The sequence below is a fragment of the Haliaeetus albicilla genome, chromosome 18 (assembly GCF_947461875.1).
Source record: "Haliaeetus albicilla chromosome 18, bHalAlb1.1, whole genome shotgun sequence".
Classification (NCBI taxonomy): Eukaryota; Metazoa; Chordata; class Aves; order Accipitriformes; family Accipitridae; genus Haliaeetus; species Haliaeetus albicilla.
This window is the reverse complement of record NC_091500.1, coordinates 28702161-28730076: the sequence shown is the minus strand read 5'-3', so window position 1 is coordinate 28730076 and position 27916 is coordinate 28702161. Positions and strand designations below refer to the sequence as shown.

General features: G+C 68.0%; 5 protein-coding genes across 7 annotated transcripts in view; 1 reads left to right on the top strand and 4 right to left on the bottom strand.

Annotated features, from left to right (window-relative positions):
• Nucleotides 1-716: 716 nt before the first annotated feature.
• On the bottom strand, nucleotides 717-4010 carry ARF3 (ARF GTPase 3). The gene is made up of 5 exons (XM_069806149.1): nucleotides 3871-4010; nucleotides 2713-2902; nucleotides 2483-2593; nucleotides 2237-2361; nucleotides 717-1716 (listed from the first exon to the last, which is right to left on the bottom strand). The coding sequence occupies exons 2-5, from the start codon at nucleotides 2858-2860 to the stop codon at nucleotides 1555-1557; spliced, it is 546 nt and encodes a 181-aa protein (XP_069662250.1). The 5' UTR covers nucleotides 2861-2902; nucleotides 3871-4010; the 3' UTR covers nucleotides 717-1554.
• Nucleotides 4011-6402: 2392 nt separating this feature from the next.
• Nucleotides 6403-9340, top strand: WNT1 (Wnt family member 1). 2 transcript variants are annotated; one of them, XM_069806147.1, is made up of 4 exons: nucleotides 6403-7178; nucleotides 7490-7743; nucleotides 7959-8224; nucleotides 8465-9339. In XM_069806147.1, the coding sequence occupies exons 1-4, from the start codon at nucleotides 7078-7080 to the stop codon at nucleotides 8951-8953; spliced, it is 1110 nt and encodes a 369-aa protein (XP_069662248.1). In that variant the 5' UTR covers nucleotides 6403-7077; the 3' UTR covers nucleotides 8954-9339. The 2 variants fall into 2 exon arrangements, with proteins under 2 accessions (XP_069662248.1, XP_069662247.1); XM_069806146.1 differs by lacking the exon at nucleotides 6403-7178 and having other exon boundaries at nucleotides 7270-7743; nucleotides 8465-9340.
• Nucleotides 9341-15406: 6066 nt separating this feature from the next.
• DDN (dendrin) lies at nucleotides 15407-17771 on the bottom strand. The gene is made up of 3 exons (XM_069806524.1): nucleotides 17727-17771; nucleotides 16753-17258; nucleotides 15407-16642 (listed from the first exon to the last, which is right to left on the bottom strand). The coding sequence occupies exons 1-3, from the start codon at nucleotides 17769-17771 to the stop codon at nucleotides 15589-15591; spliced, it is 1605 nt and encodes a 534-aa protein (XP_069662625.1). The 3' UTR covers nucleotides 15407-15588.
• Nucleotides 17772-17956: 185 nt separating this feature from the next.
• On the bottom strand, nucleotides 17957-21987 carry PRKAG1 (protein kinase AMP-activated non-catalytic subunit gamma 1). 2 transcript variants are annotated; one of them, XM_069806144.1, is made up of 12 exons: nucleotides 21894-21987; nucleotides 21667-21733; nucleotides 20754-20881; nucleotides 20426-20507; nucleotides 20288-20346; nucleotides 20132-20177; nucleotides 19950-20004; nucleotides 19719-19845; nucleotides 19177-19342; nucleotides 18982-19019; nucleotides 18712-18858; nucleotides 17957-18616 (listed from the first exon to the last, which is right to left on the bottom strand). In XM_069806144.1, exons 1-12 carry the CDS (start codon nucleotides 21897-21899, stop codon nucleotides 18518-18520), a joined length of 1020 nt encoding a protein of 339 aa, XP_069662245.1. In that variant the 5' UTR covers nucleotides 21900-21987; the 3' UTR covers nucleotides 17957-18517. The 2 variants fall into 2 exon arrangements, with proteins under 2 accessions (XP_069662245.1, XP_069662246.1); XM_069806145.1 differs by having other exon boundaries at nucleotides 20754-20857.
• A 429-nt stretch (nucleotides 21988-22416) lies between these two features.
• KMT2D (lysine methyltransferase 2D) overlaps nucleotides 22417-27916 on the bottom strand; it is a 28617-nt gene continuing 23117 nt past the window's right edge. The window contains exons 47-55 of the mRNA XM_069806143.1: nucleotides 27697-27832; nucleotides 27475-27614; nucleotides 25910-27080; nucleotides 25572-25708; nucleotides 25303-25433; nucleotides 24928-25213; nucleotides 24770-24843; nucleotides 24537-24645; nucleotides 22417-24425 (exon numbers count right to left, since the gene is read on the bottom strand). Coding sequence (XP_069662244.1) covers nucleotides 24333-24425; nucleotides 24537-24645; nucleotides 24770-24843; nucleotides 24928-25213; nucleotides 25303-25433; nucleotides 25572-25708; nucleotides 25910-27080; nucleotides 27475-27614; nucleotides 27697-27832 — 2277 coding nt within the window. The 3' untranslated portion in view covers nucleotides 22417-24332. The remainder of the gene's footprint in view (nucleotides 24426-24536; nucleotides 24646-24769; nucleotides 24844-24927; nucleotides 25214-25302; nucleotides 25434-25571; nucleotides 25709-25909; nucleotides 27081-27474; nucleotides 27615-27696; nucleotides 27833-27916) is intronic.

Sequence of the window (27916 nt, the reverse complement as noted above, 5' to 3'; positions counted from 1 at the left end):
TCCCGGACGACGGCATCGGCACGCCGGCCCCACCAGCGCACCCACATACCAGCCCCCGTTGCCGAGAGGTGGGGAAGCCAGGCTGGCGGCTGGGGGCCGGGGTACTAATGGGATTAGGGCTGCCGGGTCAGCGCCGGGCTGGCCCCCACCAGACAAAGCTGCCGGCCCGGCCGGTGGGAACGCGCCGGTGCCGGCTTCGCGGCTCCCAGCCCACCAGAGCACCCCAGTTACCCCCGCTCCAGCTCCCCTGCTCAGGAGGAACCCAGGCAGCCAGCACCGCACCTCGGCTCGGTGTCACCGGCACGGGGTGGGGGGGATGTCCTGGGGGCCAACAGCCCCCCAGCCACCAACCCAGTGGGGACACGGGGATGGGGACAGCAGCGCTGGCCCCAAACAGGACTTAGCCAGTCCCCTGGCCCATGGGGGGGGTGACACCGGGGGGCTGAGCCCCACTCACGCCCATCCTGGCGCTGGCACCGTCCCCACGTCCCGGCTGGGATTAGCGCTAATGGGATTTACCATTTCATCCAATATTCCCCTAAAGATGAGCCTGGGAAGGGGGGCCCCCCCTTGCCCCCCCGCCAGCCCCCCTCGCCCCGCTAAGCTCTTTCTAATTAAAACCAGCCCGGGGCTGTCCATCACCGTCCCCCTCCGCAGGACCCCTGTGCCGGGGCGGGGGGGGGGGGGGCTGCGGAAGAAGAGCCGTGGGGCAGCGCTACATAAAACATGTTTAATATCCAAGGGGGGGCCGGGGGTCACCCACCGTCTCAGGCGCGGAGGGGGGGCGAGTACACACGTTCCCAGACGGGGCAGAGCCGCAGCGACACGTCACACCAAGCACAGACCGGGGGTATAAATACGGTGCCGGGGGGGGGGGGGTACAGTACGGGGCCGTCTGTCCGTCCATCCGTGAGGGGCAGGGACATACAATCACTATGCTGGCATGGGGTTGGGGTGCAGGCGGCTGGAGTAGGGGGGGGGACACACGGCCACAGGGACCGTGGGGGTCCCGGCAGCCCTGTGCCTCTCCCCGTGGGGGTCGCGCTGCGGGGAGGAGACCTGCCTCGAAGTGACATGGGGGGACCGGGGACGTGTGGGACCCCCAGGGGGCACACAGGGTCAGGAGGGTGTGCTGGGGGGGGGAGGAGGAGGAGGTGTGTATGGTCCCAAATGCCCCCTGCGGCCCCACTGCCCCCACATTTGGTCCAGAGGAAGGCGAGGGGTGCAGGGACATGCACGGGGACGGGGTGCCCTGGCATGGCCCCCCCGGGCAGGGCAGCGCCCGGGCGGCCCCCGTCCCCCGTCCCGCTCCCCGGGGCTCTGCCCCCGCCCCCCCAAATACGTTATATATAGCTATATTTCCACGCACGCACACACGAGATCCGAGGGGAACCGAGGAGACCCCAAAAAAAGGCGAAAAACCCCACAGCAACCGGTGCCAGAAGAAAGCAAAACCCAACCGGGGCGGGGAGGGGGCATCCGGGGGGGGCCTGGCACAGCCCCGGGGGGGGGGCTGGGGGTACGGGGTGGGGGCCGGGGCCGGCGGCCGCCTGCTCACTTCTTGTTCTTGAGCTGGTTGGCGAGCCAGTCGAGGCCCTCGTAGAGCCCGTCCCCACTGGTGGCACAGGTGGCCTGGATGTACCAGTTACGGTGGCGCAGGGAATGCAGCCCCAGCTTGTCCGTGATCTCCGCCGCGTTCATGGCGTTGGGCAGGTCCTAGGGCAGAGACGGGGTCACGCGCCGGCCCCGACGCCGCGGGGATGGGCGTCATGCTGCCGTGGGGGCTGATGCCAGCCCCGATGCCACGGGGATGGGCACTATACCACCACAGGGGCTGGCGCCAGCCCTCGTGCTGCGGGGAGTAGCACCGGCCTGCCATGGGGATGTGAGACACCAAGGCCTTGATGCCATGGGGACAGGCATGGTCCGGCCAGAGGGAGTATTAAACACCAGCCCTGATGCCACGGGGATGGGCAGAGCCCCGCCACAGGGGCTGTTTAATGGCAGCCCCGACGCCACAGGGATGGACGAGGTCCTGCCACGAGGTGTCTCAGACACCAGCCTCGACGCCACACGCATAGGCATGGTCCTGTCACGGGCGTTGCTAGATATCAGCCCCGACACCCCGGGGATGGGCATGCTCCTGCCCCGGGCACCCAGACACCAGCCCCGATGCCCCAGGGATGGTCCCAGCCCTGCCATGGGGGCTGCCCCCACCCCCCCACCCCAGACCCACCTGCTTGTTGGCGAAGACGAGGAGGACGGCGTCCCGCAGCTCGTCCTCTGCCAGCATCCGCATCAGCTCCTCCCGCGCCTCGTTCACCCGCTCCCGGTCGTTGCTGTCCACCACGAAGATCAGCCCTGGGGACAGCGAGCGGATGCTGCTGGGAGCGCAGGATTCGGCCGGCCCCACGGCTGCCCTGCTCCCCGGCAAGCCTCGTCCCACCATTGCGACCCCGGCAGCGGGGGGGGGATGACCTACCCTGGGTGTTTTGGAAGTAATGCCGCCAGAGGGGTCGGATCTTGTCCTGCCCACCCACGTCCCACACGGTGAAGCTGATGTTCTTGTACTCCACCGTCTCCACGTTGAACCCTGCGGGAAGCGACAGCAGAGGGAAACTGAGGCACGTGGGGCCGCGAGCCCCCTCTCAAGGAGCCCTGATGGCGAGGGGTCCCTGCCCAGTGCCCCCCCCTGCCTCCCGCTTTGCACACCTATGGTGGGGATGGTGGTGACGATCTCCCCCAGCTTCAGCTTGTAGAGGATGGTGGTCTTCCCGGCGGCGTCCAGCCCCACCATCAGGATCCGCATCTCCTTCTTTCCAATCAGGCTCTTCAGCAGGTTCCCAAAGATGTTGCCCATGGTGACGGCGGCGCTGGCTCCGTCCGCAGGCGAGGCCGGATCCTGCGGGGGCACAGGGCAGGTGCTGGGGTGGGGGGGTGGCCCTGAGAACTGGGGGTGGGAGGTGGGGGCAGGCTGCGGGGCTCCAGGGATCCCCTGCGCTCTGGGGAACTGCGGGGATTGGGGACCCCCATGGCCTGGGGGGATTCAAGGGCTTCAGGGGATCCCGGGTGGGGGTCCAAGGACGGGCCCACACGCTCCATGGGGGCTGCCCCTCCATGCAGCTCAACGGGGTGGGGGGAGGCCGTGCTGGGGATGTGCCCCCCCCCTCACACTGCACCCTCCAAGGGGACAGGCCAGGGCTCTGCACTGGGGGAAACTGAGGCACAGACCCCTCCTCGGCTGGACCGCAGCCCCCACCCCAGCCCTGACACCCCCCCTGTGCCCCCCAGCCCAAACACAGCCCCCCCCCCCCAGCTCTGCAGCCTCCCCGGCAAGGCGCGGGGGGGGGACGACGACACCGCAGCACGCCCCTCCCGGCCGTGGGCTGCCACCCGCCCCCGCGCCCCCCCCCCCGCAGCCCCTCGGCGCGACGCTCCCCGAATTCCCGGCCCCCCCCTCGGAGACGGTAGCCACCCACCCCCGCTCACACTGCACCCCTCCAACGCACCTCTCCCCCCCCCCGGATTGCAGCGCACCCCCAAATCTCCACCACCCCCCCCGCACTGCACTGCTCCCCCCCCCCCCGCCGCATCGCCCCCCGCCCCCGCCCGCCGCACCGCCCCCCCCCCCCTCCGGTACCCCGAGCCCCTCCCGCTGCACCGCATCACCCCTCCCCGGTACAATCCCCCCCCCCCCCCGCTCCGGTTCTCCGCACCCCCAACATACCGTACACCCCCCCCGCGCCCCCTCCACCCCCCCACCGGTGCGGTACCCCCCCTCCCCCCGGTGCAGTGCACCCACTCATACACAACACCCCAGACCCCCCCCCCCCCTCCCGGTGCGGACACCCCCCCCCCATTTCCCCGCACCTGGTGCCGGTACCGGTGGCGCCCCCCGCCCGCAGCTGACTCTGCACCGCTCCCGCCGCCGGAAGCGGAGGCCCGATCGCGCCGATCTCGCGAGAGCGCCCGGTGTGTCCCCCGGCCCCCCCCCCCAACCCCTATGCCCGCTTCCCGCCCCCCCCCGCCCGCCCGCCCCCCGCACCGGGCCCGGGGGCGCGCGCGGGGAAGGCGGAGGGGGGGGGCAGGCGGGGGGGGGGCGGCGAGCTCGCGAGAGCCGCGAGCCGTTTCCATGGCAGCGGCTGCAGCAGTGCGGGGGGGGGGGGGTGTGATGGTGGGGAGGGGACCGGGGGGGGGTCCCGGTGGCTGAGTACCGGGATGGGGGGGGGGGGGGGCAGAGCACCGTCCGGGGGAGGGGGGGCATGGTGAGGAGGGGGGTGCCCTGGGCTACACGGGGGAGGCAGGGGACCCCCAATAACCGCATGGGGGTCCCAGGGGTGCTTCCCCCTCCCCCCGCACAGGGGTCCCGACCCCAGGCCAGGCTGGAGCCCCCCGCCCCCCGCGGTACCGGCGGTACCGAGGCCGTCCCGGTGCTCACGGACCGGGCAGGGACTGACAACGGGTGCGGGGCACCCCCGGCTCCCGCCCCCCCCCTTCCTCCTTTCCCCCCCCCCGTCTCTCGATCCGCCCAGCTGTCCCGCTGTCCGTCCGTCCCTCCGTCCGTCCCGCCGTCCGTCCGTCCTGCTGTCCGCCCGTCCGTCCTTCCACCCCCGCGTCCCTCCATCCGTCCCTCCATCCTTGCTCGGTGCGACGGGACGGAACGGGACGAGCGGTCCCCCGTTCTCCCCCTTCCCCCCCCCGCCCCGGGCAGGTAAGGACGGACGATCCGGGGACACCGGCAGTACCGGCCGCCCCGACGGCTGCGGGAGCCGCTCCGCGCCGCCGGGCTCCCGCGGACACCCCGGGGCCGGGGGGGTGGGGGGGGTGTGGGGGGGGTGCCGGTTCCCGAGCATCGCTCCCCCCGGGGCCGCCGTTGAGTTGCGTGGCGGCAGCAGGGGGGGGGGGGGGGAAGCGGGGGGCACCGGGGTGGCGGGGGGGTCCGGGGACGGAGCGGCACGCGGGGTGGGGGGGGTGGGGGGGTCGTTTTTGGGCCCCGCCGTTGGTGGCACGGCCCCGGGCAGGGCCCTCCCGGCCGCGCCCCGGGGCCTCCCCGCGGCCGCTGACCTCAGCCCCGGGAGCCCCGACGGGGCGGCGGCCCGAGGGCGCGGACACCGCCTGGCCCGGCCGGGAACCGGGGCGGGAGCCGCCGGGCTGGAGCAAACCCCGGGGCGGTCCCCGGTCACCTCCCGGGTCGGGGGAGGGGGTGATGTACGGGTGTGTGGGGGGGTGCCCGGTGCGAGGCGACCCCCCCCCTCCCTCCTCCGTCCCCGTTCCTCCCCCCCCCCCGGGGCTTTGTCCGTCGTTGAATTGAAATCGGGAGCGGCGGCCCCGGGCCGTGACGGGTGAGGGGGGGCTAATCCGGCCCCGCATGACTGGTCCGGGGAAACGCCGCGGGGGGATTACCCCCCCCCCCGGCCCCGCACCGGAGACTTCACACCCGCCCAACCGTGCCCCCCCACCCCACCCCGAGCGGGGGACAACAGGGACAGACCCTCGTCCGTCCCCCCGCCGAGACGCGTGTCAGCACCGGTCCGCTGTCACCGTGGCCTGACCGTGGGCACGTCAGCCCCCCCCCGCCACCCCTTAACCCCCTCCAGCCCTTCCCTCCATCCCTCCCTCTATCCGTCTCCCCCCGGTCCATCCCTCTCCCCGCCCCCCCCGTTCCTCCCTCCGACGCTCGGTGCTGGCCCAGGCCGGGCTCCCCGGGGCCGTGTCGTACCCACGGGGGTTACAAATATCGTGGACGCCCACGGGCACCTTCGCGGGGCGGGAGGGGGTCCCCGGGGTGCAGTGTCGGTGGCCGTTCGGTTTCGTCCGCAACCGGCCCGGCCCGGCCCCGAGAGGACGCGGCCGCCCCGTCTCACCGGGCACCGACCGGGACAGGCGGGCCGGGGGCTCCGGACCGGCACCGGGGACCGGGACAGCCCCGCAGGTCCCGCGGTCCGGGAGGGGGCTGCACGTCCGCCGTCCCCCGTCCCCCCCCAAACCTGGGCTGTCCCGGGACGGTGTCCCCGGTCTGTCCCGGGACCGTGGTCCCCCTGTGCGCCCCGGGCTGTCCCGGGCCTCTGCCCCTCCCGTGCGCCCGGGGCTATCCCGGGAAATCCCGTCACACTCCACTCCCCCGGGCTATCCCGGGAGATCCCAGGTTATCCCCGTCCCCCGCTCCCTCCGTGCGCCGGGAACTATCCCGGACTATTCCAGGACCTGCTCCTCCTCGCACCGGGAGCTCTCCCAGACCCTACCGGTTATCCCGGGGCCGGTAGAGCGTGTACGCGGGGCGGCGGGGCCGGGCGTGGCGGGGAGGGGGGGGGGGGTTGCCGGTCCCCCCCGCCCCCCCCTCCCGTCGTGTGTGTGTCCCCCCCCTCTCCGGCCGTTCTCTGGGCACGGGGCCGGGGAGCAGCCACCCGCCGGGCTAATCCGGGCCGTGACGGACAGGCCCGGCGCCGCCGCCGCTCCGGCCGCCCCATAAGAGGTGCCGCGGCTCCGCCGCTCCCCATTGTTAGGGCGAGGACGCGGGGAGGCCCCGCTCGGTGGGACCGGCCCATGGGGACCCTCCGCGCCGCCCCTATAAGAGGGAAGGGGCTGGAAGATGCTCCCGGGTGCTGAGCGCTGCGCACCCACCGTACTGAACCGAGTCCAACCGTACCCGTCTCCCCGGGGAGTCGACGGGTACCGCCCACGGAGCAACGAGCACCGGGACCGGGTACCGAATACCGGGACCGGGTACAGCTCACGGACACAGCCGAGTACCGGTACGGGGGGTACCGCGGACGGACAGCCCGACGCCGCGCTCCAGGGACCGGCGAGGGAGCGCCGGGCACCGCACTCCCGACGCCGCACCTCGGACACCGGGCACCGGTTTGGCAGCCCGGTGCCGGCGTCGGTGCCGGTTCGTCCGCCCGGCGCTCCCCGTTTCTTCCCACGGCCGCCTTCATCGGAGCCGCCCGCCCTACCCGCGCCCCGCGCGTCCGGAAACACGCGTGGATGTAGCGGCCGGGCCGGGGGCTCCGCGGCACCATAAATACCCCGGCGGCCGCTCGCCCGCGCACTTTGCCGGGGCCTCCCGGTGCCGGAGCCATGAGAACCGCCGCGCTGGGGCTGGCGCTCCGGGCGCTCTGGGCTCTGGCCCTCTCCTCCCTCTCCAACACGCTGGCGGTGAACAACAGCGGGAGGTGGTGGTGAGTCCACCGGTACCGGCACCGGGGCACGGAAGGGGTTGGGGGGGGAGAGAGGGGTTGGCACCGATGGTGGCTGCCCCATACCCAAGGATGGGGTGCACAGGTGCAACTGGGGGGGGGGTATGTGACATGGAGCTGTGACCCCCAGGTGGGAGCCGGCTGCTGGGGATGCCCGGGGAGGAGGATGCTCCAGTAGCAGAGAGGAACCGGGTCAGGCTCCCCCCCCCCGCCACCCCCCCGGGAGGGTTGAGGTGGGGAGCGGGATGTCGGGGATCCCTCCCCGGTGATCGTCGTCCCCGCTTGTGCCGCAGGGGCATCATCAACGTGGCCTCGTCCACCAACCTGCTGACCGACTCCAAGAATGTGCAGCTGGTGCTGGACCCCAGCCTGCAGCTGCTGAGCCGCAAGCAACGCAAGCTGATCCGCCAGAACCCCGGCATCCTGCACAGCGTCAGCTCCGGCCTCCAGACCGCCATCAAGGAGTGCAAGTGGCAATTCCGCAACCGCCGCTGGAACTGCCCCACCTCCCAGGGTCCCAATATCTTCGGCAAAATCGTCAACCGGGGTGAGGCTGCGGGGCGGTGGGAGGCAGTGCGGGGTTCCCCGGACCCCCTCCACGGCACCCCCGAGCCAGGATGCTTGGCAAAGCACCCCCGGTTCACCACGGGGCATCACCAGCCCCCAACCCATCCCCAGCCCGTTGTGGCTGTGGGTTGAGGGTGCCGATGGGTGCCCCCTCCCCATCCCGGCAGCACCCTGAGGCCCCGCTCCCCTTCTCAGGCTGCCGGGAGACGGCGTTCATCTTCGCCATCACCAGCGCCGGCGTCACGCATTCGGTGGCACGGTCCTGCTCGGAGGGCTCCATCGAGTCCTGCACCTGTGACTACCGGCGCCGCGGTCCCGGGGGGCCTGACTGGCACTGGGGGGGCTGCAGCGACAACATCGACTTCGGGCGCCTCTTTGGGAGGGAGTTTGTGGACTCCAGTGAGAAGGGCCGCGACCTGCGCTTCCTCATGAACCTGCATAACAACGAGGCCGGGCGCATGGTGAGGACATGGGGGGCCACGGGCAACACCGGGGGGGGGACACGGGGATGGACACCAAGACCCCCAGCCTGTCCCCATGCAAGGGTTGGGAACTGTTGGAGAGGGGTGTCTTGCCTGGCTTTGGGCAGGCTGAGTATGATGTGATGCTGCAGGGAGGTGGGGTGAGGGAGCACGGTGGTCCCCAGGGGGGTCCCAGGCTGCTCACTGCACCCCATGTCCGTCCCCCCCCCCACCTTGCAGACGGTCTTCTCAGAGATGCGCCAGGAGTGCAAGTGCCACGGCATGTCAGGCTCCTGCACCGTCCGCACGTGCTGGATGCGGCTGCCCACTTTCCGCGCCGTGGGTGACGTCCTGAAGGACCGCTTCGACGGCGCTTCCCGCGTCATCTATGGCAACAAGGGCAGCAACCGGGCGTCACGGGTCGAGCTGCATCACCTGGAGCCCGAAAACCCGGCTCACAAACCCCCCTCGCCCCATGACCTCGTCTACTTTGAAAAGTCACCCAATTTCTGCACCTACAGCGGGAAGACGGGAACGGCGGGCACAGCCGGGCGCTTCTGCAACAGCTCCTCGCCGGGGCTGGATGGGTGCGAGCTGCTGTGCTGCGGGCGCGGGTACCGCACGCGCACCCAGCGCGTCACCGAGCGCTGCAACTGCACCTTCCACTGGTGCTGCCATGTCAGCTGCCTGAACTGCACCAACACCCAGGTGCTGCATGAGTGCCTGTGAGCCCCCCAGGGACCACCCTGCCCAGCCCCGGAGGGGGTCTGCGCCACCCCCCATGACGGGTGCCCAGCTGGATTGAAGGTGCCCATGGGTGGGCGTGTGGCTGCGCCCCAGGGACCCCCGTCCCATTCCAGGTAGAGCGACCGCCCCAGGGCCAGCAGCCAGCTTGGGTGGGCTCGGTGCCACGCACCTTCCCGGCTGCCTCCTCGGCCATTCTGGCTCTGTGGGGTCCCCTTTCTCACTGTAAATAAAATATTTATTGTGGACAGTTTGATGCTGCCCCCACCCTGCGCTTTGCTGGCCCCAGGCCCTGTTTTTTATAATGAAAGATAATAATAATTAATAATAATTAATAATAATAATAATGCTTTGTTACAGGTTTTACTGATAGCCTTTAGAGAAGAATAAAGGATATATTTTTATCATTCCTGCCCCAATTTGTTTCTGGGGGGCTGGGGAGGGAGGGGACAAGCTACGGGGAGGGGGGAGCAATGTCCCCCAAACCACGGGGCTGGGCAGCCGGCCCCCGCTGCCCTCCGCTGCCCGCATCCATCCACTCTGTCCATCCGTCTATCACCTCTCCATCCACTCACCTCCCCATTCCATGTCCATCAGCCCCTCCAGCCGTCTGTCTGTCCATCCTCCTACTCCTTTTCTCTGCCCTCCCCTCCATCATCCCCTCCCCGCAGACCCTCTTCTTTCTCCCGCTGTGCCCGTCTCCAGCCCAGCTGTCCCTGCCGCCGCTCCCGGCCGGGGCGTCCATCCCCATGGCCGGGGCGCCCATCACCATGGCACCTGGGCTGCGGCATCCCCGGCGCTGGAATTTGCCGGGGCGGTGGAGCTGGTGCCGCTGGGGCCAGGCGTTGGGAGCGGCCACGGGAGGTACAAGACGGCAGACAGGGAATGAGCATCGTCCATCACCGCTCCCGGCCGGGGCTGACGGCTCCCCTTGGCTCCGGGGGAGGAGGGGGGCCAGGGAGGGCACTGAGGTTATTGGGGCTGGGGCAGGGGGGGCCAGGATCGGCCACTGGCCCCACACGCGGCCCCACACCCATGCGTGGGGTCTGGCTGCAGCCAGAGAAAGGCCATGGTAAAGGTGGGGCGCAGTTTCGCAGCTGGCAGGTGCCCCGTTGGCATGGGTATCCCCCTGGGATGGGCATCCCCCTGGGGTGGGCATCCCTCCAGGACAGGCATCCCACTAGGATGGGCATCCCACCAGGGTGAGCATCCCACTGGGACGGGTATCCCCCTGGGATGGGCATCCCGCCGGGGTGGGCATCCTCCCAGGACAGGCATCCCACCAGGGTGAGCATCCCACCAGGGTAGGCATCCCACTGGGGTGGGCAGCCCACCAGGATGGGCATCCCCCTGGGATGGGCTTTCCCCTGGGATAAGCATCCCACAGGGATGGGGATAGCCCCGGGATGGGGATAGCCCCAGGATGGGCATCCCTGGGAAGGGCAGCCCTCCGGGACAGGTATCCCACTGGGACAGGTATCCCATCAGGGTGGGCATCCCCCTGGGACAGGCATTCCCTGGGGCGGGCATGGGGCCCACATACACCCTCTGCACTGTAACTCCACACCTCAGTGATGGGCTGCAACCCCTGTCCCCATGTCAAGCACGGGGTGAACCACAGGGCCACGGTGACATCCAGCCATGGGGAGCGGGCAGGGAACCGTCCCTGCCCGGGGACCCCCAAATTCATCAGCACCCGCCCGCTGTGGGGGTCCCCGCAGCCCAGGCTCCCCCGCGGCCGGAGCTGGGAACCTCGTGGGGCCCCTGGAGCTCCGTGACATCAAAAGTCTGCGGGATGACGCTACCACTGCCTGAAATATCCCCCGGAGCCGATAGTGGAAAAGTTGATGTTTAGACCCAGAGGAGGGAGGGGGGAAAAAACCCGGGGGCCCCCGCTGTCCGTGCCAAGGCAAAAACAGCCTGGCGTGGCGAAATAAAATAAAGAAATGCGAGAAAAAACGACTGGAAAGGAACACAGCCCGAAATAACCCTCCAAGCATCTCCCGCCTGCCGGGAGTTATCTGCCTGCTAAATTCTGCACACGCACAGGGCATGAAAATAGCCTGTTTTCCTGCGGTAGCGAGTCAGGAATATAGATAATGACATTCTTATAAGTCACCTCTGTTACTCAGCTTTTCCTGAGTGCCAGTGACCGCCGGGCATCTCGGGCAGCCGCGACCCCCGGGCAGGCAGGGGCACCCCGGGAGCGGGGCGGGCGCCCAGCTGCAGGGTGCAGACCTCCCCGGCTTGTACAAATACGCCCGGGCGCTGGAAATAGCTGCTGTCGCAGCACCGGGGCCGGCGCAGGGACAGGGACAGGGAAAGGGACAGGATGGTCCCGCCCTGCGCCAGCCCGTCACATCTGGGAAGCCAGGTAACAGCTGGATGGTGGCCGCAAGCAGGGCCTGCTGCGGGCTGGGCACCCCTGGCAGGGCTGGGGTGTGTGTGGGGGGGGTTTGCCCGGGGGTGTGGGACAGAGGGACAGGACAGCACACACAGAAGTGCAGGACAGAGGGACAGGGTGGCACACAGAAGTGCAGAACAGAGGGACAGTGTTATTCCCAGAGGTGCAAGACAGAAGGACAGAGCCATGCCCAGAGGTGCAGGACAGAGGGATGGGACAGTGCCCAAAGTTTCAGGACAAAAGGACAGGGTGGCACACAGAAGTGCAGAACAGAGGGACAGTGTTATTCCCAGAGGTGCAAGACAGAAGGACAGAGCCATGCCCAGAGGTGCAGGACAGAGGGATGGGACAGTGCCCAAAGTTTCAGGACAAAAGGACAGGGTGGCACACAGAAGTGCAGGACAGAGGGACGGTGTTATTCCCAGAGGTGCAGGACAGAGGGACAGGACAGAGCCCAGAGGTGCAGGACAGAGGGATGGTGTCATTCCCAGAGGTGCAGGACAGAAGGATGGGACAGTGCCCAAAGTTTCAGGACAGAAGGACAGGGTGGCACACAGAAGTGCAGGACAGAGGGACGGTGTTATTCCCAGAGGTGCAGGACAGAGGGACAGGACGGTGCCCAGAGGTGCAGGACAGACAGACAGAGCCATGCCCAGAGGTGCAGGACAGAAGGATGGGACAGTGCCCAAAGTTTCAGGACAGAAGGACAGGGTGGCACACAGAAGTGCAGGACAGAGGGACAGTGTCATTCCCAGAGGTGCAGGACAGAGGGACAGGGTAGCACACACAAGGACAGGACAGAGGGACTGGACAGTGCCCAGAGGTGCAGGACAGACAGACAGAGCAATGCCCAGAGGGACAGAGCCATGCCCAAGCTGCTCAGTGACACCAGCCCACCTGCGGAACCATCCCCATCCCGTCCCCCATTATCCATCCCCAGCGGTGCAACCCCATCCTGGCTCCCCTCGCCTCGGGTCGACGCGGACCCACATCCCACCAGCTCCCGGCTTGTCCGGCCGCCCCCCCCAGTGCCCCCCCAGCCCCCCACCTCCCTCCCCACCCCAGGATCGCCGCCGCATTCCTCCAACGCGGGGCCAAAGCGCCCAGCAACCGTGGCAGGCCTGGCCTCTAATCCCCCGGGCATGCCAACCCCGGGGGGACCGTCGCCGTCACCCACTCCCCGATAGGTGACCAATGCCCGAGACGAACAATTAGGGACAAAGCCGAAGCCGCCGGGGGCTAACGCCGGCCTTCACGGGTGCCTTGTGCGGCATTCGGTGAGTTTAATGAATTGTCCATCACTCTTTTCAGCTCCGCTCGCCCGGGCTGGATTAATCTGAGAAGCCGCAGTGGGGAAGGAGCTGCTAAGCCTGTATTTATTACTCTGCCATTGTAACTAATTGAGGTAATTATCTGTGACTCCAACCCCGCGCAACAATGCCGCATTCACCCCCACACCCCCACATCCCACCACCCCCCCCCCCCCCGGCTTCTTCCCACCGGCTTCTCTGCGCGGCCTGGCAGAGCCGGCACGGTGGGGGTCACCCGTGTTACGGGGACACGGTTGGCACTGTGGGATGAGGCCGGTCAGGGAGGTGACACGGTCGGTACCGTGTGGCGGTGGCGTGGCCGGCAGCACGGGCGTGCCGGAGTCACCGTTCTGGGGGGGACAGGGCCACCGCCAGCCGCACGCGTGGGTCACCGCTAGTACCGGCGCACCCACGGTCACGGTTCTCTGGGGACACCGCCAGCACCGGTGACACGCGTGACCACAACCTCTCTGGGGACACCGCCGGCACCGGTGACACGCGTGGGTCATGGTTTTCTGGGGACACCGGCACACGCGTGGCCGTGTCCATCCCCGGGTCCTGGCTGGGACCCACAGGGGCAGCGCCATGCCCAGAGTGGGGTGGTGCGTGTCCTCCCCCTCGTGTCCCCCGTGTCCCCCCGGCCAAGACCCCCGGTGCCCCCCGGTCACCGGCTGCGAGACGACATCTGGCGGCGACAGGAGGGACGGCGACCCGGGCCAGGGGGCACCGGTCCCGGACGGGACCCCCCCCCCCAGCCCCCGATCCCACGCGGGTCCCCCCGGTCCCACGAGTGGGTACCCCCGCGGCTGCTCGCTCCCCCCCCCGGGACTCCGGGCCGGCCTGGGGCTGCGGTGGGTTTTGGGGGGCGGTGGGAAGGGGGGGGGGCCGTGGGGGCGGCGCTGGCGCCAGCGCAGCCCGAATTAGAAGGTGATTTTCTCAGCGGGGAGCGGGAGGGGTTTGGGCAGGAGCTGAGCCCACGGAAAGGGCCGCGCCGCCTTCCCCCGCGTCTGGGACACCCCGGGCCACGCCGGGCAGCGTGCCGAGCTGTGCCGGGCTGTGCTGAGCCATGCCGAGCTGATACAGGCTGTGCTGAGCCGTGCCAGGCTGTGCCAAGCCGTGCTGAACTGTTCTGGGCTGTTCCAGGCTTTGCTAGGCTGTGCCAAGCTGTGTTGTGCCATGCCGAGCCGTGCCTGGCTGTGCTGAGCTGCACCAGGTTGTGCCAAGCCGTGCTGAACTGTTCTGGGCTCTTCCAGGCTTTGCTAGGCTGTGCCAAAGTGTGCCAGGCTGTGTCGTGCCATGCCAAGCTGTGCCTGACTGTGCCGAGCTGCACCGGGTTGTGCCAAGCCATGCTGAACTGTTCTGGGCTCTTCCGGGCTGGGCCAAGCTGTGCCAGGCTGTGTTGTGCCATGTCGAGCCGTGCCTGACTGTGCCCAGCTGCACCGGGTTGTGCCAAGCTGTGCTGAGCTGTTCTGGGCTGTTCCAGGCTTTGCTAGGCTGTGCCAAACTGTGCCAGGCTGTGTTGTACCATGCCGAGCTATGCCTGGCTGTGCCGAGCTGCACCAGGTTGTGCCAAGCTGCGCTGAGCTGTTCTGGGCTGTTCCAGGCTTTGCTAGGCTGTGTTGTGCCATGCCAAGCCATGCCAGGCTGTGCCAACCTGTACCAAGCCATGCTGGGCTGTTGCAGGCTTTGCTGGGCTGTGCTAAGCTGTGTTGTGCCATGCTATGTTGTGCCATGCCAAGCCGTGCCTGGCTGTGCCGAGCTGCACCAGGCTGTGCCAAGCCATGCTGAGCTGTGCCAGGCTATGCCAAGTTGCACCAAGATGTGCCAAATCATGCTGGGTCATACCACAACATGCCAGGCAGCACTGAGCTGTGTCAAGCAGTACCAGGCTATGCCAAGCCAGGCTGTGCCAGACCGTATCGTGCCACACCAGACCATATCGTGCCATGCCAGGCCATACTGAGCCATGCCGAGCCGTGCAGACCGTGCCACGCCATACCAAGGCCCCACGGTAGCCAGGACAGGACCGCAGCTGTGCCGCGGTGGGCTGAGGTCGCCGGCACGGCTCAGGTCAGGCCCAGACGCGGGACCCCGGTGCCATGCCGGACACCCGAGGCCACGCACCAGGACTGGGGACGTGTGGGGTGACGTGGCCCCGGGGTTGTCCCGCGAGCGGCCCCCCCCCAGGGCGCGGGAGGCCCCACATGCCTGGGTCCCCCGCTGCGCCGGCTGCCCCGCGCTGTGACCTCCCGGCCGGTGTCACCGGGATAATGACAGGGTCGCTCAGGGGGGCGGAGGAGGAGCCGGTTTTAAATAACGTGCAAATTGGACACGTTATTTGTGCGGTTTCCTCTGGCCGTGGGGATCCTCCCCCCACCCCCCCGCAGCGTGACTAAGAGGTGGCGGCCGTTCGGGGGGGACGGTCCCCTCCAGTGACTCACCCGGGGTCCCCCCCCAGCCATGACGTGGGGCTGGTGGCCCCACGCCAGACCTGCTGTGCTCACCTACTCATTACGGGGGACCCGGGGGGGGGGATTGGCTGGCACGTCCCACCCGTGCCGTGATGCGCTGCGGTGGCCGCCAGGACCTCCGACTGACCCCAGGACCGCGGCGGGGAGGGTTGTCTGGATGCCTGGGTCCTCCTTAGGGTGGGGGGCAGGCAGAACCAGGGGCGCAGGTGAGGGTGATGGGCCCTTTCAGGGGGTCAGGGCCCCCCCTCACCACCCACACACAAGGGGCGGACGCGGCACACCGGGATCCTGCAGCCTTTATTGGGGTCTGCCCACGGGAACCGCAGCCCTGAGCCCCGCCCCCCGAGGGCCACACCCCACCAAGCCCCACCCCACCTGGACCACACCCCACCAAGCCCTGCCCCACGGACACCACACCCCCACAGGCCCCACCCTTCAGGCCCGGGGGGGGCTGGTGGCCCCCGGGGGGGCCCCGGTGCTCTCCAGGCTGCTGCTGCTGCTGCTGTAGGCGCAGGCGTCGCGGCAGTGCCGCCACCGGGGCCCCCCCGCGCCCCCCTCCGCCTCCGAATCGGAGTCGGGAGCCGTGTGCCGCCGGATGCGGGACACGGCCTCGCGTAACGCCTGGGCGTACAGCACCGGCCGCCGCGGGGGGGGCTGGCCCCGGGGACCCCCACAGCTACCCGGGCTCTGCCAGGGACTGCGGGGGCTGCCGGGGAGATCCCGGGGGGGTGAGGGTGCTGCCGGTGGGGTGACAGCCCCGGGGGCCGCAGGAGGGCTGCTGCATAGGGGGGCAGTGGGCCCTGGGGACCCCCCCGCGTAGCGGACCTGCTGCCGCTGCGGGGGGGGGACGTACTGGGCCCGGACCACCACACGGGTGGCGTCGATAAGTACGTGCCCCCCCGTCCCCCGCCGCCCTCTGCCGCGTCCTGGGACCCGTTCCCGGCCGGTTGCTGCCCGGGGCAGCGTCTGGCTGTGGCGGGGGGTGCTGGGCCCCCCCGGGGACGACTGCGTCCCCCGGGGCCGTCGGTGCCCGGCTTCGGTAGCCGCCCGGGGCAGCGTGTGGCTCCAGCCCCCCAACACAGCCCCACGGCCCCGGGGTGCCGGCGGGGGGCTACGTGGTCCCCAGGGGGGCCGGAGCTGCAGGGTGCGGTGGGGAGCATCGTAGGCGGGGGGCGAGATGTAGGGGGGTGGCCCCCCACGGCGGGTGTGGGCCGCCTGCACCCGCTGCATATGGGCCTCGTAGCTGGGGGGGCCCAGCCTACCCCCTGGCAGCGGGGGAAGAGGGGCACACGGTGGGTGCCGGCCCCGGGGTCCGCTGCCCCCCGTCCCCTCAGGCTGTCCCGGGGGGCAGCGGGTGGGGGGTGCCCGGGGCCGGGTCTCCCGGCCCAGGGGGGGTGGGGTGGCGAAGTCCTGCAGGCGCCGGGGGGGAACTGGGGGTGCCGGGGGCCAGGGGGGGGCCAGCTCCGCCACGAAGCGCTTCTCCAGGTACCTGCAAGACAGAGAGGGGGACGTGAGGGCTGGGAGGGGGCCGCCCGGGTGGGGACCAGGGCGCAGGATGGACACCCCCACCCCCCCCCAACCCTGCCCATCCCCACTCACGCGTATTCCCCGGCGATGCGGCGGTAGGTCCAGGGGGGCGCAGGCCGGCACCCCGCGGCCATGCCGGCGGCCGGGCTGCAACACGCCACCGTGTCGATCTCCACCAGCAGCAGCTTGGTCCGTTCGCAGATCCGCAGGCGCCCCGCGCCCCGCTCCGGACCACCCAGCATAGCCCCAGGGAATCGGGAGGGTCCCCACCGTGGAGGGCCCGGGGAGGGGGGGGGCCGTGCAGCCGAACGCTCACCGGAGCTTCGGCGGAGCCACGCGTCCGCTCGCCCACGTGGGCGGCCACCGCCGCACGTGCGCCCTCGGGGACCCCCGCGTCCTGCTCGGTGGTCACCGGGCCGGTGGCCGTGGGGCACGATGCCAAACCCACCGGGGGAGGCAGCCCCCGGCGGCTGGGAGCCTGGTACACCGTGGGGACCCTGCCGGCCGTCCCCGGGGTGCCCCCCACCACCACCACCACCCCACCCCACCAACTCCCCCCCCCGGGATCCCTTCCCCCCCTGCGACAAAGCGAGGCGATGCCGGGTTTGGCACCGAACGCTGCAGCCCACGCGGGCTCCGAGCGGAGCTTAGCAACCCTCCGGCGGCGGCATGGCAACAGCACCGGCACCATCCCCCGGTACGGCACCGGGTCCCCCCCCCCCCACTATCCCCCCCCAGGTCCCACGGGCACGGACCCCCGGCTCTCACCTCGCACCGCTGCGCCGGACCCTGTGCTGGACCCCAGCGCTGGTGGGAGCTGGTAGTGGTGGTGGTGGTGGCGGGGGCCACGTCTCGGCCTCCCCCCCAGCCGGGAATGTGCCGCGCTCAGCACGGCTGGGCCTCGCGCCTCCCCCGAGCGGCACCGGCAGCGAACCCAGGCGTCGGGGCTGCTGGTGACCCCCGTCAGCACCCCACGGGGACCCCAGCATCTCACCAGCGCTGCCCTCCAGCCTCCCCCAGCCCCTGCCCCAACACCCCCCACTCACCGCAGCCACCACCGGGAGGGTCCCCGTGTCCCGCCGGGTCCCCATCCCTGTCCTGTCCCCAATCCCGGCCTTTTAAGAAAAGCCACAAGCGGAACAAACAGGGATTTAGGGTCTGGGCGAGCTCAGCAGATTCCCTCTCTCCCGCAGGAGGGGCCGAACCCCCTCTCTGGGCACCCCCTCCCTCGGCACCAGCGGCCGGTGCCCCCCGCATGCCCTGCAGCGAGGCCGGGTTTGTGCCAGGTCTGTGTTTATTCGCCATTTTTCTCCACACACGAAGCGGTGGCAGGTGCAGATGCGGCCCAGCGGGGAGCGTGGCCGTGGAAAGTCGGGGGGAAGCCCGGGGGGGGGGCAGCCCCAGGCCAGATGGAGCTGAGTGAGGGCGATTAAAACCAAACTCAGTGAAACCCCGTGGCGGGGTGGGGTGAGGGAGTGGGGTGTGGGGTGAGGAGGACGAGGGTCCACACAGGGAATGGCCCTGGCCCGGAGGTGGCTGAACCCGGCCCTGCACCCCAGGGGGGGCGGTCAGGGGCTGCCCCCAGCACCCCGCCAGCCCAGCCAACACGGCCTTGGGGCGCAGGGTGCAGCGTGGGGGGAGCTGTGGGCTCTCCCCACCCGAGGAAGAGCTGGGGCGGTGTGGGGCTACCCCACGGCTGGAGATTATTGCTGGATGCTGCTGGTGAGTGGGGTCCCCACCCCGGGCATCCCCACCAGCCCGGGGGGGCATGGCGTGGCAGGAGAGGAGGATGGGGGCACCGGGAGGGGCTGAATCTCCCCCTCCCCCCTTCACTGCCTCAGCGGCCCTGCGGGAGGACCAGGGCTTGCAGGATGTCTGAGAGAGAGACAATCCCCTTGACCACGTCGCTCTCGTCCACCACCACCAGCCGGTGAACCTGGGGGGGGGGGGATGGGGACAGGGAGGGGCTGAGGCTGGCACCGGGACTCCAGCCCCCCCCCACCTGCCACTGGTGCCCTGGGGAATGGTTACCTCGGCCTCTACCAGGCGGTTGATGATAGTTTCCAGCGTCTCGTGCTTATAACACTTGAGGACGCCCTCGAAGTAGTGGGAGCGATGCTGCAGCGCCCGTGTCACCGTCACGTCCAGGTTGTTGTAGGTCTTTTCGGCTGCCAGGTTCTGGGGTAGGAAGAGGTGTTGGGGATGGAGCCGGGTCCCGCGTGGCCCCCACCACCCTATAGTCCCCACCCCGCAGCCGAGGCTTTGCCCCCTCCCCACCTCCAAAGACCCCCCAGTACTCACAATAACGTCGAATTTGGAGTAGATATCCACCACCCGCCCTAGGGAGGAAAAAAAAACAGCTGTGAGAGGCACAAACCCGTAGTGCTGGGTTTCCATACAGCCGGTCCCCAGTACACTGGAAAGGATGTGGAGCCTGAGCCGGTGGTTCGGGGACAGCCAGCACACGCTGTGCCCTGCGCCGGGCCCTGTCCTTACCCGACTCATCGACGACCGGCAGAGCGGACACGCGATGCTGCACGAAGATGCCCAGCGCCACGTAGATGGGGGTGCTGGTCCGCACCACGGCGATGTTGTTGTAGGTGCCGATCCGCAGCTCCTCCAGCGTCTTGGCCATGAACTCAGGCTTTGGGACCTCTGCTATCTGCAGGGGACGGGGAGGGGGACAGTGCTGATGCTGGCTCGACCTGCCGCCCCCAGGTCCCGCAGTGCTGCCGGCTCCGGCCACCCCTGGCTTGTGGGGGACCTGGGCTGCGGTCCTAGGAGTGAAAGCAGAGAGCGCTGGGTGCGGAGCAGGGTCTGGGGGAGCCCCAAGCAGAGGCGGCGCAGGCAGGGGCAGCAGAGACGGGCTATGGGGTCCCTGCAGAGACCTGGGGGCCCCCCAGCACCCACAATACACCGTGAGGCACCGAAGCTGCACCCACCCCAGTGCCCCAGAGCCGGCGGTACCTGGCACACCTTGGGCCGAGCTCGTCTCAGGGCGGCCCCTGCCGCCACCACGGAACGGGGACAGGACTTACAAAGAGTTTGAGGAACTTGAGGATGCGTTTGTGGGTGAGGATGTAGAGCGTGTTCCCCGAATCGGGGTCAATGACGGGCAAACGGTGGATCTTGTTCCGGATCAGGGAGGAGACGGCGTCAAAGAGGCTGCGGGACAGAAGGGAAAGGGGGAATTTGGGCTTGCCCGGACCCCAACCTCATACCCGAAGGCGCTACCGCCAGACGCGCCCTTCCCCACAGCACAGGGGTACCTAGCGTTGGGGGAAATGCAGACCAGCGGCTTGAAGGAGTCTTGTAGGTAGACCTCTGCAGGAAGAGATGACGCTGAGGGGACCGGCAGTGCCACGGGCAGACAGGGTACAAAGCCGTAGGGCTCCAGGCGCCCCAAGCGGGTCTGGGAGAGCGGGAGGCAGCTGGCAGCGATCCCTCTCACCTCTCCATGTCTCGATTTTGTGCTCCTCCAGCTCATAGATCTGCACCTGGGTACAAGGAGAAAAACCAGGATCAACTGTGGCTGCATGCAGGGCGGGCAGAGGATGGACCCCGGGTCCCCGTGGGGACGAACTCTGTGCAGATGCCTGATCCTTACCATGGGTGACTTGTAGTAGCGGTGCAAGATGTTGATGAAGTCGGTGATGGTCAGCATGCCTGGGGGGAGACGGGCAGGGTGAGCGGGGTCCCACCAGCCCCCCACCGCCCCCCATGACTCCCAGTCCTGCTCGCTCACCCACGAAGCTTTGCTTCTTGCTGTCCCACAGTGGGGCAGCCCGCACGCCATTGGTGACCAGCGCAAAGAAAGCCTTCTTCACCTGCAGCCGGGGACATGGGGAACATCATGGGAGGGACGGGGCACCCCGTGGGGCAGTGGGGACCGCCCCGGCCCGCCACATCCCTCTGCCCCAGTTTGCAAGACCTTTACAGGGTGGGTGAAGAGCCCTGAGACCATCCCCCAGCCCCAAACCTGCCTCCTGGTCCCAGTTAAGTCCTGAGGCTCCAGCCTGGTCCCCTTTCTGTGGCCCCCCCAGCCCAAACCTGCCCCCCCGGCCCCGGCCCACCTGCAGGGAAGTGTCGAAGACGACCAGCTTGGAGCTGGTGGGGATCAGATCATAACAGCGGTGGGACTTCATGAAGGTGGTGTAGGCGCCATGGTGGGGCTCCCCTGGGGACAGGCAGTGTAAGGTGCCTGCCAGCAGTGAGGAGATACCCCAAACCCCAGGACACCCCAAACCCTGAGACCCCAGAACACCCCAAACCCTGGGGCCCCTACCCTGGGGCCCTGGAGCACCCCAAACCCCAGGACATCCACCTCAAGTCTCCAGGACACCCCAAACTCTGGCATGCTCACCCTGGGACCCTGGAACACTTCAAACCCCGGGACCCCCGAAACCCTGGGACATCCACCTCAAGACTCTAGGACACCCCAAACCCCAGGACATCCCAAACTCTGGGACTCTCACCCTAGGACCCTGGAACACCCCAAACCCGGGACCCCCCACCCTGGAGCTCTGAAGCACCCCAAACCCTGGGACCCCCCAAACCCTGGGACATCCACCTCAAGACTCTAGGACACCCCAAACCCCAGGACATCCCAAACTCTGGGACTCTCACCCTAGGACCCTGGAACACCCCAAACCCGGGACCCCCCACCCTGGAGCTCTGAAGCACCCCAAACCCTGGGACCCCCCAAACCCTGGGACATCCACCTCAAGTCTCCAGGACACCCCAAACCCTGGGACACCCACCCTGGGACCCTCCACCCCAGGGCCCTGGAACACCCCAAACCCTAAGACATCCACTTCAAGGCTCCAGGACACCCCAAGCCCTGGGACACTCACCCCGGGACCCCCCAAGCCCAGGACAGGGACCCCCAAGGCAGCTACGGACCCCGGAACACCCGAACGTACACGGCACTTCCCAGTCCTGGGACCCCCCACACCACGGGACCCCCCCAGACACTCCCAGTATCACCTTCCAGCCCCGGGGGGCTCAGCTCCACCGGGCTCTCTGAGGTCGGACCGGGACCGGGACCGGGATCCTGCGGACAGACATGGGTCGGGCCGGGCCGCGACCACCGCTCCCGTATACCCCGGCCCCGTTCCCTCCCGGTCCCGGTACCCCCATGTCCACCCTCCCGGCCCCGCTGTCACCCCCCACCCCTTACACACACACACACACACACACACACACACACACACCTCCATGGCCCCCGGTCCGTCCCGCCGCCGCCGCCACTCTACTTCCGCCCGGTGCCTGGCACCCACTTCCGTCAACGCCTCCCACGTGACCGGAAGCGCCCGACCCACGTGACTTATGACCGCAAGGCGACCTTTCCCCTCCCGCCGGGTCACAGTGGCCTGCGGGGGGGGGGGCACGACACCCACGACATGGGAGATTCACGACATGGGACACTCACGATATGGGCTCCCCGAGAGGGGAGGGCAAAACCTCAAGGTGTCGTGAGGGAGGGTCACAAGCCCAGAAGGGACGTGGAGGAGGGGGGGGACCCCCAATTTGGGGGGGGGGGGGGAAGCACACGACAGACACAGAGGCCCCCCCGGAGAAATCGGGGAGGGGGCTTACGGGACACAGACCCCAGTGCCAAGCCAGGACCCGGCTGTCCTCGGTTAAACCCGCTGGGAGGGTTTAACACCCCCCCGGACCCTCCCAACGCCCCCTCCGGACCCCCCCCCCCAGGCCCAGGGAGGGAGGCAGGCGGCCTGGCTTCTCACGCGCTTTATTTTAAAATAACATCCAGTGGTTTCGGTATTGGTAAAAACGGGATTTCTACACGCCCCGGCTATGTACAGCTCTGAAAGTTAAATTTCTCGTATATTTTCTGTTAAAACTTTCTCATTCCCCACCCCCACTCTCGCTTTTTTGTCTTTTTTTTTTTTTTTCCTCTCCTTTTCTTTAAACATTTTTACCTTAAACCTTTTTGCAGCTTTTGACGAGTTGCGGAAGCAGCTTTAAAGATCGCCCCGGCCCTGTCCGGCCCCCCCTTCTGCCCCTTGCCGTCCCCACCACGGGACAAATGGGGGGGTGGGGGCACTAAATCCCCTTCGGCCCCCCCCTTAGGGACAGGAGGGTGTCGTCCCCCCCCCACGCCGTGCGTTTGTGCGTTAAGAGATCCCAGATCCCCCCAATCCGGGGGTCCCCCTCCAGGGTGAGGGAGGTTTGGGGGGGGGGGGGCAGGCAGTGGCACCCCGGGGTGTGGGGGGGCTGCAGCCGGCGGAGAGAGGGGGGGGATGTCCCCGGTGTGTAATGCCCACTCGCTGCTTCGCTCTCTGAGGCCACCCCTGCCTGGCAGGAGGCTCCAGACCTGCCCCCCCCCCCCCAAGCCCCAGCCTCCGACCTCGGAGATTGCGTTTAAAAAATGCCGCGGCCCCCCCCTTGCCCCTGCACCCCAAATCTCAGCCCAGCAGAGCACAAAGAGCCCCCCTCCCCTCCCGTCTAGTATATACAATATAAGGTATAAATAGATAAATAACCTTCCCCCCCCTACACACACACACCGTGCCAACGGCAGTCGCGTGCAGCCCCAGCCCTGGGGGGCTGCGGGCAAGGGGGGGGGCCCCCACCTGGCCCTACCAGCCCCCCACAGTGCTGGGGGAGCAGGTCTGGCACATCCCCCCTCACCCCCCCAACCCCACCTCACACCTTGGCACGTCGCATGGCTGGGACCTCCCGGGGTGGGGGACGAGGACAGGGGGTCCCCTATGCCCCCCCCCCCCAATGCCAGGGGACCCCAGTGAGGGGCTCTCTGCAGCCACGCCCAGAGGAGGGGGACATTTTGAGGGGTGGGGGGGAGAGGGCAGCCCCTGGAGCCCACGGGAAAGGGGAAGACCCCCCCGAGGGCCAGCTCTGGTGGTGGGAGGCTCTGCCCTGGATGGGTGGTAGGGAAGGGGGGGGGGGGCTCACATTTAAAAACAACAACAAGAAAAAAAAAAAAAATCTAACACTTAAAATGAGGTAGGTTTGGGTGCAGAAGCTCCTTGTGTCTGTCGGGGGGCCCTCGCCGCAGGCGCCTCCTCCCGCGCCGCCACGCTCCGGGGGTCTCGTCCACACGCACAAACAAAAAGAGATCAAAGGAACCGAGCGAGCTCTGGCCGCCGCGGTGCGACGGGACAGAGCCCGGATTGTCGAGCTCAAGGAGTCTGTGTTACCTTGGTAATTAGCGAGCAAATATTATTAGTTTTGTTTCTAAAAAAAAAAAAAAAAAAAAAAAAAAAAAAAAAAAAAAAAATAAAAAAAAAATTAAAAATAAAAATAAAAATCCAGGCCGGCTCCGAACTCTTTCCGGCTCCGCTGGGACCGCTCTGCTCCCCTGTGGCTCCTCCACGAGGGAGGCGGGCGGTGGGTGGTGGTGGTTCTGGGTGGGGGGGTGTCTCGCCAGCCCCCCCCCCCTTTCCTCGCAGGACGAAGCAAAGAAAACCCTGAGTTGCCAGTTCGTCCGTCCGTCCGTCCCGCTCGGGCAGGGCCGGCGGTTCCGTGGCGGCCGCTCTCCCCGCCGCAGCCTCCGTGCCCCAGCCGCCGCCGCCGCCTGCCCGGCCGCCCTGGCACCTCCCGCAGCCCCGGCGGGTCTTGGCGAGGTCTCCGAGGCGGGGGCCGTGGCCCCCAGCCCCTTTTTTCCCCAGCTAGTTCATCCACTTTCGGCAGTTCCAGGCTCCACAGTGGCAGGGGATCTTGTGCTGATCGTCCTCGAAGTCGAACTGGTAGTCGTAGGTGAGCTGGGGGGGGAGCAGGGAGTCACCCACGGCACGGCACAGCACGGAGCCTGGCCCTGCCGCCCCCGGCCCCCCCCAGCCCCTCCACAGCTGCCCTGTGCCCCCCCGCCTGACCTCCTCCCCCTTGGGGATGCGCCGGCTGGAGATAATGATGATCTTGTCCTCCTTGTCAAAGGTCACGACTTCGGCCACGCAGTTCGGGGCACACGAATGGTTGATATACCTGGGCGGCGGGGGCAGAGAAGTGTGGGGGTCAGCGCCCACCCGGGAGGGAGGGGGGCAGGACAGGTAGACTGTCGCCGCTCCCTCTGGGGAGGTCCCACCACCCCAAATCCCCCCGTGCTCACCTGGCTGGGCCCCCTGTCAGCGTGGCGTCAATGACGTGCTCGTTGTTGATGCGGAACATGTAGATGCCACGGTTCTGGGGGCAGAAGAGGGTGTCAGTGGCTGCACCGAGCCCCCCCCTCATCCCACCAGAGCCCCCAATGTCCCACTGGAGCCCCACCTGCTCCTCATAGATCTTCTCCCGCCGGTTAGCCACCTCGTTGCGGATGATGGTGCCAATGTACTCAATGACCATGGTGTGCTTCTCGATGTCCTTGGCCGCGTAGAGCCCCAGCCCCTGGATGCGGGACCGCGCCAGGTATACGTTGTTCTTCCATTCCGTCTTCAGGCGCCGGTACTGGGAGGACTTGGAGTGCACAAACTGTTTGCTGTAGGGCGTGTTGGTCTCACCCGTGAACGTGCTCTGGTAGGCCTTGGACATGCTTGTGCTGTTCAGGGTGTGGGGCCTGCCAGCAGAGGGGGAGGGCAAGATGGGGTCAGAGCTGAGGGATCCCCAGGGATCCTGGCTCTCCCGGTGGATCCCAGCCCCGCTTACCGCTTGTAGTGGGTGAGGATCTTGGGCTCGGAGCGGGCACACCCAGTGGGGTTGATCATCAGCGGCAGCTCCATCAGCGGATGGCGACCGTAGCGGAACAGGTAGTTCTGGCAGCTCTCGACGCCGGGCAGCTGCCGAGGAGGGAGCCGAGGGGCCATAGGTTGAGCAGCAGCACCGTGGCTGCCCCGGCCCCACCAGCACAGCCACTGGTCCCTGTCCCAGCGGGGTTGACCCCCGGTGTGAAGAAGAGACCCGTCCCCAAGACCTACCGACTCGGCGATGCGCAGCACTGCATGCACCGTGAGGCCAAAGAGCTCCTCGCCCTTCAGGTACTCGGGGAAGAGTCGCAGCATGTCAGCTTCCTTCCTCATCATCGCCACTGGCTCGATGATCCGGTTCCAGACAGCTGCAGAGAGAAGGGAGGGTTGGAGCCAAGGACCTGCTCCGAGCTGCCAAGCTGACCCCCAGTGCAGACCCCGCCAGTTCAAGCCACCCTGGAATCTCCCGTCGCGCTGACCACCCTGTCCTGGTGCAGCTCGGCCATCAGCAGGACAGGGGATGGAGGAAAGCAGCGGCCTGACACCTGCAGCTCCTGATTGCGCCTTACCTTGCGGCGAGGAATCAGAGAAGACCAGATCCTCCAGGCCCTGCTCGATGACTTGCACGACAAACTCGGGGCGGCCGTTGTTCTCGCAGATGGTGCAGCGGTAGCAGCAGCGGCGGTTGTTGGTCCGCAGGCTCCAGTAGATACGCGTGGCCTCGTAGCCCACGGGGTAGAGGGCCGTGACACTGTGGAAGTCGGCCATCTGGTGCGGCAGGAGCTGCCCGATGGCATGGAAGACCAGCCCTCCCACGCGGAACATGTGGAGCCGCTCGCCACGCTGGATGATGCTGGCGATCTGCTTCACCTCATCCCGTTCGATGTAGACGCGTCGGAAGACGGTGAAGCTGCTCAGCTCCTGCTCGCAGGGGCCCTTCAGCTTGTGCAAGGGGCACAGCATGGTCTTGTCCTTGAAGAACATGCACTTGGCGCGGATGGCGCAGGCGAAGTGGTAGACGCTGGGGCAGCGGATGCGGTTGCAGCTGTTGGTGGCGCCGGTTTTCTGGCATAGGGAGCACTTGGTGAGCAGCCCACGGTGCAGGGCCACCTCCACATTGATCAGGGCCCCCCCCTGAGTCTCATAGACCTCTGTGGACCACAGGGCGCAGTTCAGGTGGACCCAGAGATCGAGGTCAAGGTTGAGCAGGCGGGCTGGCCCGTCCGTGGCCCCGTCACCCTCCTCGTGGCAGAAGCAGCACTTGCGCAGGTCCCGGGGCACCTTTTCGGGGCGCAGGGTGGTGCCGAGCTTGTCGATGAACTCCGCGATCTCCTTGTCACCATCCCGCTTGGCCCCCCCTTTCTGGATGGTGACGAGGAAGCGCAGCCGTTTCCACCGCACTCCCTTCCACTTCTTCAGCCGGGGCCGTGCTTCGTCCCCGTCCTCCGGCGGCCGTGAACGCGGCTTGAAGCGGGGTGGTGAGTGGGGGGCCGTGGCCCCTTCCTCCTGGGGGGCTGGTGAAGGGGCCGGCGGCAGGGGTGACGGGGGGGCTGGGGCTGCCTCGTGGGCTGCCTCGGGGTCAGGGACCCTGGCAGCCTCAGCAGGGCTGGATGGGGAAGGGACAGAGGGGGACAGGGGGGGTGAGGGTTCCTGGGGCATGACGGAGAGCTGCCGCACATCCAGGTTGGAGACGTTGTTGACGTAACAGTGGTGCAGGGTCTTCTCGGGCACAGGGCTCTCCTACGGCATGGGGAGGGGGGACACGGGTCAGAGCATCCCAGGGATAGGGATGGGGACCCCCAACCTCCCTGCGCATCACGGTGAAGGGTCCTTGGATCTACAGGGACCCTAATGCACCCCACCACCCTCCCAGACCAGCAAGGACCTCCCCCCAACCCCTTCCAGGCAGTCCTGGAAGACTCAACACCATGGAGGAGCCTGGTCCCTCAGAAACCCCCCTGCAGAACCCTACAATCATGGGGGTACCTACAGGGACCCCCATGTACCTCTCCACATGGTCACACTTGGTCCCGAAGGGCCCGCTCCTGCACCCCACATAGCCACAGCCTTACAGGTACCCCAGTACCCCTCTCCCAGGGTTACAGCCCCGGGGGGACCCCAACACCCCACTAACCTGTCTGAGCAGCGTCAGGAGGTCCAGCTCGCCCTTGAGGCTGTACCCCGGCAGCACCGCATCAAACTGCTTCAGCCACTCGGAGCTGCTGTCTGGCACCTTCCCGGCCAGTGCCGCCTTCTCCTTGCCACCAAGCACCCCTGCAAGAGACAGAGACAGCCTGTCACAGCATGCCCAGCCCAGGGAGACGGGGGAGCCCGCGGGGACAAAGCAGACTCTCACCAGACATGTCTGTCTCCACCTTCTTGGCCTCGACCACAGCTGCTCGCATGGGGCCATCTGGGAACAGCACCTCGTAGGAGGTGGGGATCTTCACGCTCAGCAGCTCAGCCATGGCCACCATCACCCCATTGAGGTTCTGGGTGAGAGGAGGACGGGATGGATCCAGGGCCCCAGAAGCCACCATGAGGGGTCACTGCCAGGACTCCCAAGGGTCTCACCC

Bases quoted from the DNA above. Each gene is read 5' to 3' on its own strand.
- PRKAG1 (XM_069806144.1), bottom strand. The intron at 20,347-20,425 runs GTGAGCGAGCAG...GTCTCCCCCCAG, and splicing joins CAAGAAGCAAAGCTTCGTGG to GCATGCTGACCATCACCGAC. The intron at 20,178-20,287 runs GTAAGGATCAGG...CCTTGTACCCAG, and splicing joins GCTACTACAAGTCACCCATG to GTGCAGATCTATGAGCTGGA.
- DDN (XM_069806524.1), bottom strand. From the start codon at position 17,771: ATGGGGACCCGGCGGGACACGGGGACCCTCCCGGTGGTGGCTGCG. The intron at 17,259-17,726 runs GTGAGTGGGGGG...GCTTTGTCGCAG, and splicing joins CCCTCCCGGTGGTGGCTGCG to GGGGGGAAGGGATCCCGGGG. The intron at 16,643-16,752 runs GTGAGTGGGGAT...TCTGTCTTGCAG, and splicing joins CGCATCGCCGGGGAATACGC to GTACCTGGAGAAGCGCTTCG.
- ARF3 (XM_069806149.1), bottom strand. From the start codon at position 2,860: ATGGGCAACATCTTTGGGAACCTGCTGAAGAGCCTGATTGGAAAGAAG. The intron at 2,594-2,712 runs GTGTGCAAAGCG...CGCTTCCCGCAG, and splicing joins CACCACCATCCCCACCATAG to GGTTCAACGTGGAGACGGTG. The intron at 1,717-2,236 runs GTGGGTCTGGGG...TCTCTGCCCTAG, and splicing joins TCGTCTTCGCCAACAAGCAG to GACCTGCCCAACGCCATGAA.
- WNT1 (XM_069806146.1), top strand. From the start codon at position 7,347: ATGCCCGGGGAGGAGGATGCTCCAGTAGCAGAGAGGAACCGGGTCAGG. The intron at 7,744-7,958 runs GTGAGGCTGCGG...TCCCCTTCTCAG, and splicing joins CGGCAAAATCGTCAACCGGG to GCTGCCGGGAGACGGCGTTC. The intron at 8,225-8,464 runs GTGAGGACATGG...CCCACCTTGCAG, and splicing joins ACAACGAGGCCGGGCGCATG to ACGGTCTTCTCAGAGATGCG.